Source organism: Protopterus annectens, chromosome 8.part0, assembly GCF_019279795.1.
Source record: "Protopterus annectens isolate FY-2018-M chromosome 8.part0, PAN1.0, whole genome shotgun sequence".
NCBI classification, from domain to species: Eukaryota; Metazoa; Chordata; order Ceratodontiformes; family Protopteridae; genus Protopterus; species Protopterus annectens.
Window position 1 is genome coordinate 390,133,480 of NC_056741.1, and position 13,014 is coordinate 390,146,493.

At 40.7% G+C, this 13,014-nt stretch overlaps 1 protein-coding gene across 3 annotated transcripts in view; it reads right to left on the reverse strand.

The window, feature by feature from the left end:
• Positions 1 to 445: 445 nt before the first annotated feature.
• Positions 446 to 13,014, reverse strand: part of MGAT2 (alpha-1,6-mannosyl-glycoprotein 2-beta-N-acetylglucosaminyltransferase) — a 269,236-nt gene continuing 256,667 nt past the window's right edge. For all 3 annotated transcript variants that reach the window (XM_044079905.1, XM_044079904.1, XM_044079903.1), the window contains exon 3: positions 446 to 2,202. In XM_044079905.1, coding sequence (XP_043935840.1) covers positions 590 to 1,897 — 1,308 coding nt within the window. In that variant the 5' untranslated portion in view covers positions 1,898 to 2,202 and the 3' untranslated portion in view covers positions 446 to 589. The remainder of the gene's footprint in view (positions 2,203 to 13,014) is intronic.

Sequence of the window (13,014 nt, forward strand, 5' to 3'; positions counted from 1 at the left end):
ATGGAAACAGTTGATCTGCTGTGGCGACCCCTAATGGGAGCAGCCGAAAGAAGAAGTCTGAGAATGCATGCCAAAAAAAAAAAATATTAAGGCATTCGGACATCTTATGTTCTGTTTATCTGAACTACTCATGAGTAAAGTCAAAGGACCAGTTTGAATTCATTTCAAATAGCGAAGAAAAATACTAATGACTAATAAAGGGAAATAAATACACTTCAAGAGACAAAATTCCAGTGATGTGATTAAGAAAGTGTGCAATTAAAAAATATATATACAACGTATTTCTGAAATATGCTAATACATAACTGCTACCAGGATTTTCTCTTGTACATATCCTGATTTAAGACCTTTCCGTGCAACATGGTTGTAGAACATATTTATTAGCACATCATTCTTCTTTTCTTCAACACAGATTAAACTTTGAAGCAGTTAAAAAACAACAATATTTTAACAGACCAAGATTTTTTATTCAAGTTTTACAGAAAAAGACACCCTAACCCCCATGTACAATACTTTTTGCTTGTCCATAAACTGCCTGTAACAGCCATATATGAAAGATAAAATACTGCTTTTTTTCCCCCCTAAAGGATCAATGCAGTCTATGATAACTTTTACAAAGTTCATGATCCCGGATGTCTCCCCAACCCCCATTTTTGACATGAGGCGAGACTGCAGACATGGAATAAGTCTTGCTAATAACCATAGCTTCTGGGAACATATACTTAGTATTTTCTTTTAAGAGGTCTTCAATTTTTGCCTTCTCTGCAGAAGGACTGCAAGCCTTCTTATGATGCATGCCACAGTCTCCTGCATGGTAAATCCTGGGAACCTCACTAACCATAACCTTCCAAAACTTAGGCAGACATGTCACTGTTAAATGTTGCAGGGTCCAGTCCCAGTTGTAATCATCATAAGCACAAAAAGAGTCCGAACACTGGATCAACGCTTGGTAAGTTTTTCTGTCCATCACCATACCCATGTTGTGCTCAGTTGATCTCCATGCTTTGACCTGCACCTTATCTGCTATCCTAGCAAAAGTGGGAACCCCAGAATAAGTCCCAAGACACAACAAATCACAGTCTGGACACTGCTCAGTCTTCAGTTGCCACATCTTTTTCAAAACATGGTAGAAATCTGGAGACACATAGTGGTCTTCTTCAATGAGCAGAACCAGACCCTTATAGTCTTTTAAGATTTTCACTCCTTCCCACACAAAATGCAACTTCCACAGCCAATGGTGCTTTGTTTGGGAGAACTTGGCTTCTCTGTAATGACCAAATGAATCTGGATACTCAGCATTGATACAACCAATCCTGATAGCATCTTTCTTCTCAATATTTCTGGGGCAGTCTTTTGGGTCACTGCCAGGGAATTCATTAGGATAAAGCTGTATACTAAACGGGAAAAAAATCTGAAGGGTCTGGCAAAAGTCAACACTAGACACAATACTGTTAATCTCTGCAGACCAATAATCGTGACTAAATATCAAAAAAACATTCTCAATCCCACTCGCTTTTCTGAGAGACTCTATAAGCAATTTCAAATAGTCTGGTCTATTGTGTACTTGTACAACTACAACCACTGAATCTTCTTTTAGAAGGTTTGACACTATATTATTGTTTTTAATAGTCTGATCAAAATTTATTTGATAAACAAGAGATCTGTACATCATAGTCATATTGTCTGTTGACGTCTTTTGCACCTTGTCCACTGAAGTTGCATTAACATATCGTTTGACACTATTCAATGTATAGCTTCTGCTGTATCTTCCAGTATCCAAATCTCTGCTGAAGACTTCATTTTTCCTTTGCTTTCCACTGTTCCAAAATGCCAAGCCACAGGCTGCCACTATCAGGACTAATATAAACACCTTTTTCTTATGGATCCTACACCTCATGATACAGCATTAAATTTGCTTTCGCAGCACTTTCTGAATTAAAAAGGGTACTATTTCCAAAGACAATTATTGCAAAAAATGTCTTATAAACTGTTTTTATGAAAATATAATTTTCATTTTATTTCAGGAGACTTTCCATGAGTCTGACAGCTATCCATTTTGTAATATCAGCAATGTGATTTACAAAACATGATTAATCCACTGACAGGGATGAAGTTATTGATATGCTTATTTCCAGAGAACAGTTCCAGGAAGCCATTCCTCATTGATCAGAGTGATACGGATATAGCCACTTCAAGAAAGTCCTGGGGGGGAAAAAAAAAAAAGAGAATGAAATTCCAATAATATAAACTACTTAACATCAACATTTCCATTATTTCATGTATTTAGGAATCAAATTCAGAGCTCATGCTAGCCTGTTTAAAAACCTGCAGCTGTTTAACCCAGGAACATAAAATATCTCCAAACAATCAAACTCATTCGTTAGTGCTGACAGGTTATCAGCATTCCTCACATAAAAAGGTAACGTTTCCCCCAACTTTCCTGTCAACTTTCCTATCAGCAAGAGAAAAAAGAACACAGAAAAGCTGTCAAATGAAATACTTCAAACAATACTGCTAGCAAGTTTAGTTACCAAATGTTTCACCCTTGAAGTACAGAAGCAATCTTTGGACACTAATACCGATTTCTCCTTTAAAAATGGTGGTCATTGTATAATCAATTCATGCATTTTGAAGAAATATACAGCTGTGTAAGTAAATGTACCATAACAGTAATGTTGTAATAGATCACTATTGGAGTTGCCTAAGCTGTATGGGTCCTACCACTGAGGGCAGGTCACCTTAAGGTGCCTTGCATGCTCTCCAACTCTCAAGATCTTCACTGAAGCTCTATAAAAGGACAGCTAGAGCACAAAAAAGCTTTAGAGCATTTTTATTTGCCTAGGAAGAAGGCAACAGCCCTAAAATAACAATGCTACAAAACAAACCCAACAGCAAACTACACACAAAATGGTGGGAACAGCCAGACCCTGGCAACGTGAGAAAGAACAAAAGCAAGAAAAAGGGGCTGAATGGAAGGCAGGCTGCTGCAACAGGTTCATGTCAAGTTGCCAAAAACAGTTTCAGCAAATGTAAAAGTATTGAAAAAATGTTTGACGAAACTGCCTTTAGTGAACATCCAGAGGAAGGATTTTATTTTTAGGGTGTCTGTGTGTGTGTGTATAATATATATCTATATATATATCTATATCTATATCTATCTATATATATATATATATATATATATATATATATATATGTATATATATATATATATATATATATATATATATATATATATATATATATATATATATATATATATATATATACATAGGATACTCCCACACCCCCAGGGTCAAACAACAGTGTAGAAGGTGGTAAGTTGTCTATGAATGTAGTTTTGATGAACTTACTTTAATAATTCTACAACTGCCAGAACTACCTTGGGCAACTTGACGTGCTCCAACTGCAACAGTGATCTATTAGAATATCTAATGGTAAGTTTACTTACACAACTGTACTACGTTTGTTAAACAGATCACTGCTGCAGTAGCCTAATCTATATGGGTAGATTACCATACCTTAGAAGACAAAAATACTCCGGATCCACCAATAAGTGCCACTCTACCCGTAAATAAAATCCACTTTGAGACACCAGGACGAACATTTCAAGAACAAAAAATAATATGTACAAAATGTGACTTAGTTAAGCGCTTTCACCCATCACAACTGGGCTTTAGAAAAAAAATCCATGCTCAGCAAGTCATGCCATCTTTTTTTTCGAGCCTCTGAAAGTTTTCTTCCTTTTTGCCTGTGTAGACACTGTAGTAGAAGACTGAATAGACTGTAATGTCTTAGAAACACCATGGAGAAAGTTGTACCAGTCTTCCTGGGAGCCCTTCTGGTTGGAGGGGAGAAATATTTAGTCTTCTGGGACATTTTTTTGGTGTCTCTAGTCCAGAAGTTTGAGTAGAGCTGTCCAAAGCTCCATCAATGACTCAACGACCGCCTTCCTCACTCTCAGTAATAATAAAGCAAGGATCTACCTTCTGGGCTAAGGATACATGAAGTCCGGTCTGATGGAACATGAGCTGTTCCTGGGCCTTAGAATTTCCCTTCAAGTCTTGCCAGTCGGACCATGTAAACATGAAAGTCTGAAGGTTCCAAAACTACCCATCACAGACCACTACAAAGAGAAGAATGAACAAGTCCCTCCACGGGGGTGGGGTGGGAGTGGCGTCTGTCTGTGGAAGAAGAGTTGAAACCTCATTCATACATACCCAAACCTTTAGACTTCAGTTCTCAAGTAAATGTACCTACTTCTAATGGCTTTTAGGTATAAAGGATAAGAAGATATCACAGGATCGGACACTGTGACTCACCTAAAAAGAAAACGCAGGCCATGTGGGCATCCTTTTAAAGAATCTTCTTATAGGTTCATAGATAGGTACTAGGCTACTGGCCCTGGGGCATATATAAGCCTACCGAAAAAAATTTCCCTGGCTTTCGCCATGCAAGAAAGTTATTTTCCTGCGCCCCTGTCTAACAGAGCCACAGAAGTGATCCTGGGGTGAATTTCCTATTTTCCATCCAACTGTCAAGATTTTTCTTAAAGAGGGCTAATGAGCTTTGCTTGACATGAATGGGTAGTCTATTCCAAAGCATGGGAAGTCTCTGGGACAGAAATCTATCCCTCCAGCATGTTCTGTTTACTGTGGTGGCAAGGTTAAGGTCCCTGGAACATGTGGCTTGGAGGAATTGGAGTTTCTTTAAGTGTAGCATCTCCAACCGATCTTGGTTTGACATGGCTTTGTATGTTAGGCAGAGGTTGCCTCTAAGTAGGCGATAAACGACAGAGTAGAGCTGGAGTTTTTGAGACGGTCTGTGTATGGCATCTGAGGCCGGTAATCCTCAATGAGGTATTTCTGTAGCCTTTCTAGCTGTTGTAGATGTCTTGTGAGGTACATGCCAAACAGGGCATTGTACTCTACAATGGATCTGATGAGGGATGAGTAGAGGGGAACAATGACCTCTTTTTTTTTTTTTTGGAGATGAACCCCTTTGTGATGAGGTGTGCCACATAGAAGGATTTCCTGACTACTGTGGCAATGTGATTATCAAAGCAGAGACTACTGTCCACCTTTGTCCCAAGGTCTCACAGTTTTGGTGTTTAGTAGGCTTCCGCCTATGTGGTAGTTTATGGGTACAGTGTTTTTCCCAAAGGGGATGACAATGCACTTCTTGGCATTGAGCTTGATTACATGATTTTGACATTAAGCATCAGTCTCAGTGAGGCCACTTAGTAGAATGTCCATATCATTAGGTGGTTCTATTACGGCACCTAGTTTGCAGTCATCTGCAAACTTCGTTAGCCAAAGACCTGCTGTATTAGACTGGACTTCTGAGAAGTAGATGCCAAACAGGAGAGGACCCAGGACTGAGCCCTGTGGTACTCCACTTGTCACTGGTCTGAAGTTGGATTTGGAGTCGGCTACTTTCACTGTGTGGGTTCTGTCAGTGAGCCAGTTAACCACCCATCTTGTGACATAGTGATTTATGCCCAGTGGGTTTATCTATATTTCCAGTGTGGGGGATGGTATCAAAAGCCTTGCAGAGATCAAGGTTACCTATGTCCTTGTTCATACGTTCCAAGATGATGTGTTCCATGGCCTTGCAGACCAGGCTAATGGGGCAGTAGTTCCCGGGGTCCATGATGGCGCCCCCTTTGTGGAGTGGGAAAACAGTCTCTGTGCGCCACTCAGTAGGCACAAAGCCTGAAGTGAGGCTATGATTGAACGTGGTACTTAAGTGGAGTGCTAGTTCATTCTGTATTTCATGCGGAACGCTGCCTGGGAGGTTGTCCGGTCCCATGGATGCTGTGTTCTTGGCTTTGGAGAGAGCAGTCTTTACTTGTGCTTTGCATTCTTCTGGTATACTGATGGGCCCTTTGGGGGTGAAGTTTGCACTGAACTTATCTGCCAGGATGTTGGCAATATCAGTAGGTTCTGTATATCTAGTGCTACTGTGCTGTAACTCGGAGCAGATTTGAGTGTCGCCATTGAGATTATTGACATAGTTGTAGAATACTTTGTGGTTGTCTTTAGAATCAGTGGCGATTTTATTTTCATAAGTAGCTTTGGAGGATTTTATGAGGGATCTCAGCTTCTTACTGAGGCTGACCAGGGAGTGCCTGCAATCAGGGGATTTTACTCTTTTTTGCAAAAGCTTCTTCCTTCTGTTGTAAAGTTTGTTTATGGCAGGGGGCCACCAGATTGGCCTTCATTTTTTGGAGGACAGAGTATTGGTTCTGTTGGGGATGGCACGATCCATGCACTCATGTATGTGTTTATACAGTGCATTTGTATAGGATTCAGCAGTCGTACCTCTTTTTTCCGTCTGTATGGGTGTCGTGAAGCTTGCCACTTCTTTTTTAAGAAGCATGAAGTTGGCTTTGGAGAAGTTTTTTTTTACTGTGGTTTCCTTAAAGGGGGGTGGGGACGGGATATTGATATCTATGGTGATTAGCTTTTGGTTGGATCTGACCAGCGAGGAGTTGACCTCTGGCGTGGAACTTCGGTTGCCCATATTGGTAATGATCAGGTCCTGGATATTGCTGCCCCTGGTAGGGGTATGGACAAGCTGATCCAGGGCATTCGAATTTATGAATTCCAGAAAGCGTTGAGCAAATGAGTTAGTACACGAGTAGTTTTCCCAGTTGATGTTGAGGTAAGTGAAATCGCCCATTATTAGGGTATTAAGCTGTACACTAATATTACCCAGTATATGAAGAAACGTGGATCTGTAACAAGCTACAACCTGGACTGCAGTCTTGCCCAGTGTTAGTTGCACTTGGATAATTTTGGATGGATTATGTTGAGCAACTAGCCTGGAGGTGTGGATATCCATAATGAATATGGACACGCCTCCTCCTTTAGTGTTTCGGTTCAGGTTAGGTGGCCAAAAGGTGTGGTATGAGTTATAGCCTGGTAATGCAATGGTGCTCTCTGGAGCCTTTAACCAGGTCTCAGTCACTGCATAATGTCAATGTTCTCCATTTTAAACAGTGCCTCGAGTGAGTGCATTTTGAGGTTTAGACATCTAGCACTGAGCAGCATTACCCTCAGATTTTGCTTGCTTAAATTTGCTTGAGTTTGTCGTTTGAACCTTGCCTAAAAAAAGGCACTATAGGGGTGGCAAGAGTCTTAGCCAGTATCCAGAATCCTAGGGGCGACAGGTGCAGGCCATCTCTGGCAAAGCATCATGGTCTGTCGATCATGCCGGCCCAGGCAGACACTGGATCCCCTTAGAATGACACCAGAAGCTTAGCCAATTGCTTAAGTCAATCATTTTGTCCTTGTATTGTGGTATCATTCTGGGCGATGGCAGGATGCTACTCAGGACTAGGGTTATACCTGCCTGGGCTACATGATTCGAGAGCTCCTCCATGTCTCTTTTCATGTAGTCCAGGGAGTAAGCCAATCATTGACACTGACGCAGCTAGGATGAGATATCTGACTAAACATACCAATGGCAAGAAAATTCAGAATTTTGGTGCATGTTATCTCCTTCCTGTACTGACACACCCATGTGCTTAAGTTGCTGTACAGCGCATAAGGAAATGCCTAAAGCTTTAGCAGACTGGCTGGATGTCCAGGACCCTTGGGAAGATGAGTCTTAGACAGCTACATGCCACTTCAACAGTGATCTAATGATCAACATTAAGAGTTATTTAGACAGAAGCTAAAATATATAACTGCAGAAGACAATGTACACAACAGCTTAACATGGCATGTGCTAACAAATGCAACAAGACCAAGATATATATATTTTTTAAATGTTAATAAGGAAGGTCTTGACAATATGCTGACTTTAGCACAATAATTGTTTTCGATGTGGTGTTAAACAGAAATTACCTTGGAATTGCAGATTGTCTATGCAGTGATCATACAGGTAACTCTGACAATGAGGTTGCCATTTGGATAATGGACAATGACAGTAATACAGCAATTCTAAACGGATTAAGAATTAGGCAATTTTACAAGGGGGAATATAGTGAAATAATTAAAGAGCTGGAAACTGAATTGGGTTAGTGAAATTAATAGTAAGAATGTTTAACATTGTTGGAACTTGATGATAAAATATGCAACTAACATGTCCTAGTTGTAAAGGGGGTAAAAATAGTGAGTAGGAACCTGAATAAATGATATAAATGAAAAAAAAATATTTAAAAATACAGAAACTTCTTCCATCAAAATGGAATAAACAAGTTTTAGCACAATTCAGTAACTAGGTTAAATGGAGTTCAATACATGAGAAAAGACCAACTGCACTGAGACTTTACATTATAGATTGAAAAAGGGTGATCTGATTTGGGCATTCAATGTTTAAAGATAAGACATTACATTGCGGGCTGGGAATAAACTATTAAACCACGAAGCAAGACCATGAAATACCAAACAATGCTTTGTTTTTTTTAATTAAAGTGGAAAGATATTAGATGTTATTGAAAGAAAAATTCTTTCAGATCAGGGTGACAAAAGAACTGAATAATTTACCACTGCAAGTGAGAAAAAGCAGTAGCTTGAAATAACTTAAAAAAACAGATAATGCTCTTTCTCTAAAGAAATAAGTCTATTACAACTGGAACACAGATTTGGCCCTAATATTACCCATTTCAAGTCTTGTGCCCTGAAATACACTGAATTAACAGTGAGTTAATGAAGTAAGTCTAAAATCAAAAACATGCCAAAAACAGATACGTCAGTCTGGAGATTTACAAACTGGAGAGGAAGAAGCCATTTTTCAGCCCAGATAGAGAATATTTTTTTTGCTGCCAACCAGACTTCTGATAACCCCCAAACCTCCCAAGTCTCCCAAGAGTGAGTTGGTACCTGAAAAGAGCAACTACAAAGACCACATTTTCACCTGGAGGTTACTTGTTTTGACTATCGCCCATAATATAACCATTTGAGGACGGGCCAAGACAAAATAGCTGGAACCATAATTTTCTGAATCACTTTGAGGAAAAGACAAGGCTTGGCCTTTTTAATGGAACTTGATCTACAGGCAAGAAGCATAACAGGCTGCATAAAGTAAACCCGTCTAGTTTCAGTGAGTTATCTACTACCATTCTCCTGCTCCAACTACTTGTTACAGAGAAGCAAAACTTGAGCAAAATAAAAAGTTATGTACTCACCATAACATTCCATCCGTGAAGTCCATTATCATTCTTCAACTGTTGGGTTCTTATCAGATAATCAGATCTGACTTGGTCACCACTTCCAGAGTGTAGGATCCTAGAATTCAAGCTTCTCCTTTTGCTTGTAATGCCCCACCAACCTAACAGAAGAGATTAAAGGAGGTAGGAGGGTGGCGAGTTGAAGAGACAACACAGATGGAACATTATGGTGAGTACATAACTGTTTTAATCTGATGTCATTTTCCTTCATTCCTCAACTAACGGGACTGATGAGTCCCCAACTACCTAAATCCCAGGAGGGCTCTAAGGAAGGATATTCTAGAGCACAGCCAAGCCAAAGGCTGCTCTTCCCCTAGAGACCAGATCCAGTTTGCAATGACAATGCAATAAAGATTTGAGGATTAGCCCAAGTTCCAGCTGCACAAATATCATCCAAGGATCAAAAACTGAAGAAGTGGTCATAGACCTCTTGGAATGAGCTTCTTGGGGTTTTGGTAAAGGCAAACCCACTTTCCCACAGAGAAAGGTAATACAATCAAATGGGTTAACCATTTAGTCAAAATAACTTTAGATACTGGTTTGACTAATTTGGTAGCAGAAAAAAAGAAAAACAATTGTTCAGACTAAGTCTTTGGTTCTGTGAAAGAAGAAGCAAAATTGTCTATGCATATCCAACAGATGTAACATACTCAAATTTGTTTGAGAAGCTTAGAAAGAAAACGGGGAGATTTATGACCCAATTAATATTTGATTCGGAAGCTACCTTTGGTACAAAAATGGATTGGTTTGTAAAGATACAATCCTTGTGAAAAACTAAACTAGATTGGGGGGTTTCAATGACAGAGCTTCGAGTTCAGATACTCTTTTGGTGGAGGTAATAGCCAGTAGGAATATTGTCTTCTGAGACAAAAATTTAAGATCAGTTTTGGCCGAAAGTTGAAAGGGAGGCTGAGTCAAAGCCTGAAGCACAATATTTAAATTCCAAGAAGAGGGTAGAAATTTTTAATGGGGGGGGGGGGGTGTCTAAAAAGTTCCTCTTAGAGAAAAACTTTGCAAAGTTATTTACTCCTACATTAAAGTTGGAAATGGCTACTAACTGGACTCAATACTTGAGAAACTACCACCTTCACTGAAGATTGTGACTACAAAGTCAGAGACATTTAGAAACTGTTCTGAAAAGGGGTCAGAGTTTTTGCTTAGGGCCAAAGAGCAAATCTTTCCATTTACTTTTGTAAATCTTTCTGGTGGAAGCCTTATGGGAAGATAAGAAATGTGACAGACAGGGGGAAGGCCTGCTCCGTCAAGCGATCAACGGAAATGGAAAAACCATGTGGCCAACTTGAGGCCTGATATATTCAGGTGAATCATGTCTGTTGGGTGAGACAGTAGGTCTGGATTTGGATCCAGAATCCAGGGTGGATGTAGATGAGGAGGCCAGAGGAAGAGAAACCAGATGTGATGAGGCCAGTAAGGGGCAACGATGATAACTGTGCCCATCCACTGGAATGCTTCCTGTAGAAATGTGTGAATTAGGGGTAAAGGGGGAGTAAGCATACAGGAGATAGGAGGGCGAAGCATGAACTAAAGCATCTCTCAGTAACTCCACCGGTGGGGGGATGAGGGCAAAGAACCTACTGCATTTGTTGTTGAGGGGAGAAGTAAAAAGACTGCAGCATGGCTGGCCCCATTGAGAGAAAATTCTCTCCTCCATGTTGACATTGAGAGACCATTCACAAGGCATCAGAAGGGACCTGATAACTTGTACGCAATCACGATGGATTTCACTAGAATGTGCGTTGCTATGACAAAGTGATTGGAAGACATTGCCAAACTCTCATATCTTCTTGACAAAGATGGTAAGATCTCCCCTCGTTAGTTGATGTACCACACTAATGATATAATGCCCTTTGGAACTGCAAATGTCCCAGATGGAAGTGTGTCTTGAAAGGCCTGCAATGCTAGACAGACAGCTCTCATCTCCAGGATACTGATATGCGTCTTGGCCTCTTCGGGGGATGATGCATCTTGGACTGTCCTTCTGAAGAAGTGCTCCCCCAACCGAGCTGGGAGGTAGCCGTCATTACCATAGCCTTGGGTTGGGGGAGAAAAAAAAAAGACAGCCCTCATGCAGCTGACTGGAATGGCTCCACCACAGAAGGTAAATTCTTGCACGCTTGAAGGATTTTGACTGGCATGAATAATGGTTGTTGGAGAAAGCTGACAAGAGTCCACTGAAAGATTCTCATATGAAATCTGGCCATTGGGACAAGGCTGGTTGTCGCTATAATGGAAACCAAGGCCGGAAGTACCAATCTAGCTGGAAAGGAAGAATTTTTAATTATTTTCTTGAAATGAAATTGTATGGTGTCTATTCGAGACAGAGGAAGAGAAGCTACCGAGTGACTATATTCAAATGGGCACCCATGAACTTCTAACTCTGAGTTGAGATTTGCTATAAAAGACTGATATTCCCAGGTGGGAGTACAGATGGTGACAGCAGTCCCTTGCTTAAATCAGTTGATGCCTGGTTGAAGTAGTCTGAAGCCACCTGTCTAGATAAGGAAACATTCAGAATCCTAGCAGTCTCAATTGAGATGCAATGATTGCCATGCATTTGGCGAATATTCTGGGTGCTGTGGTGAGACCAAAAGGTAGTGCTCTGAACTGATAATGACCAGCCCCCAGCTGAGAGTCTAAGCATCTTCTGAAGTACCTGTTCATTTTGATATGATAGTACACATGATGATCCATCAAGCAGATCCAGTCATCTTTCAGCAGAAATGGCAGAACGAACTGAACCATGACCATCCGGAACTTTGTATAATGAACAAACGGGTTTAATTTGCTGAAATCCAAAACTGGAATCAAGTTCCCTGTCTTTTTTTGCACCAAGAAGTATCTTAAGTTCCTGATCCTCTCTGGTCTGGGGAACCTCTTGGATGACTTTTCTAGCAGATTTTTGATTTCTTGAGAAGATGCTTCCCTCTGACTGTATGGAATATCAGGGATGCTTTGGAACAGTTGGAAGAGTATGGGAAAATTGCATGATATAACCTCTGGATATTATCCTCTGCACCCACAAGTCTTGTGCAATATCTAGCCAGGCTCTCTGGTGGAGAGATAAATGACCCCCGACTGCCTCCCGAAATGGACAGTCGGGGCCTCCATTCAGAAGTGCTGACAGGGCCAATTTGAAAAAAAAATCTTTAGACCAGTGGTTGTGCAGACCACCTTTGCTGCAAGGATGGAGTTTTCCACTGGGAGTCCCCCCCTCTGCCGGTGGAACAACCATCTTCATGCGACCCCTAGAAAGGACCCTGGGACATTTTAAAACATCTTTTTACCACCTCATTGGTTTCTAGAAAAAGGCCTTAGAGGGGTAGAAAAAACAGATACCCACAGCAGACATGGTCTTTTCCTCTTGTTTGCACTTTCACTTTGGGGTCAAAAAGTGAAGATCAATCAAAAGGTACATTGACGAAAGAAGACATAAACGGTTTGGCAAAGTCACACAAGTGCATCCAGGCATGTCTCGTGGATGAGCCCGAACCTGCCACCCATGAGGTACCTTCTGTAACATGTGAGATTAACCTCATGGACAAATTAGATACAGATTGGGGGGTAGCCAGCTGTAAGGAAATTCTATTTCCTTCCTCAGAGAATATGGACCCAAAAAGGCATCAGAATGGACCTGCTTAACTTGGTCAAAAGCCCTCTGAAGTCTTGTAAAATGTGCCAAATAATTCAGTGACCCAAGAATGAAGGTTGCTGAAGCAAAAATTTGCTTCCCAAACCCATCCAGTGCCCTATACACCCTGTTGGGGATGGACAGAGAAACTCTGTCCCACCAGTTCTTTCTCATGGCTGCCGCAACA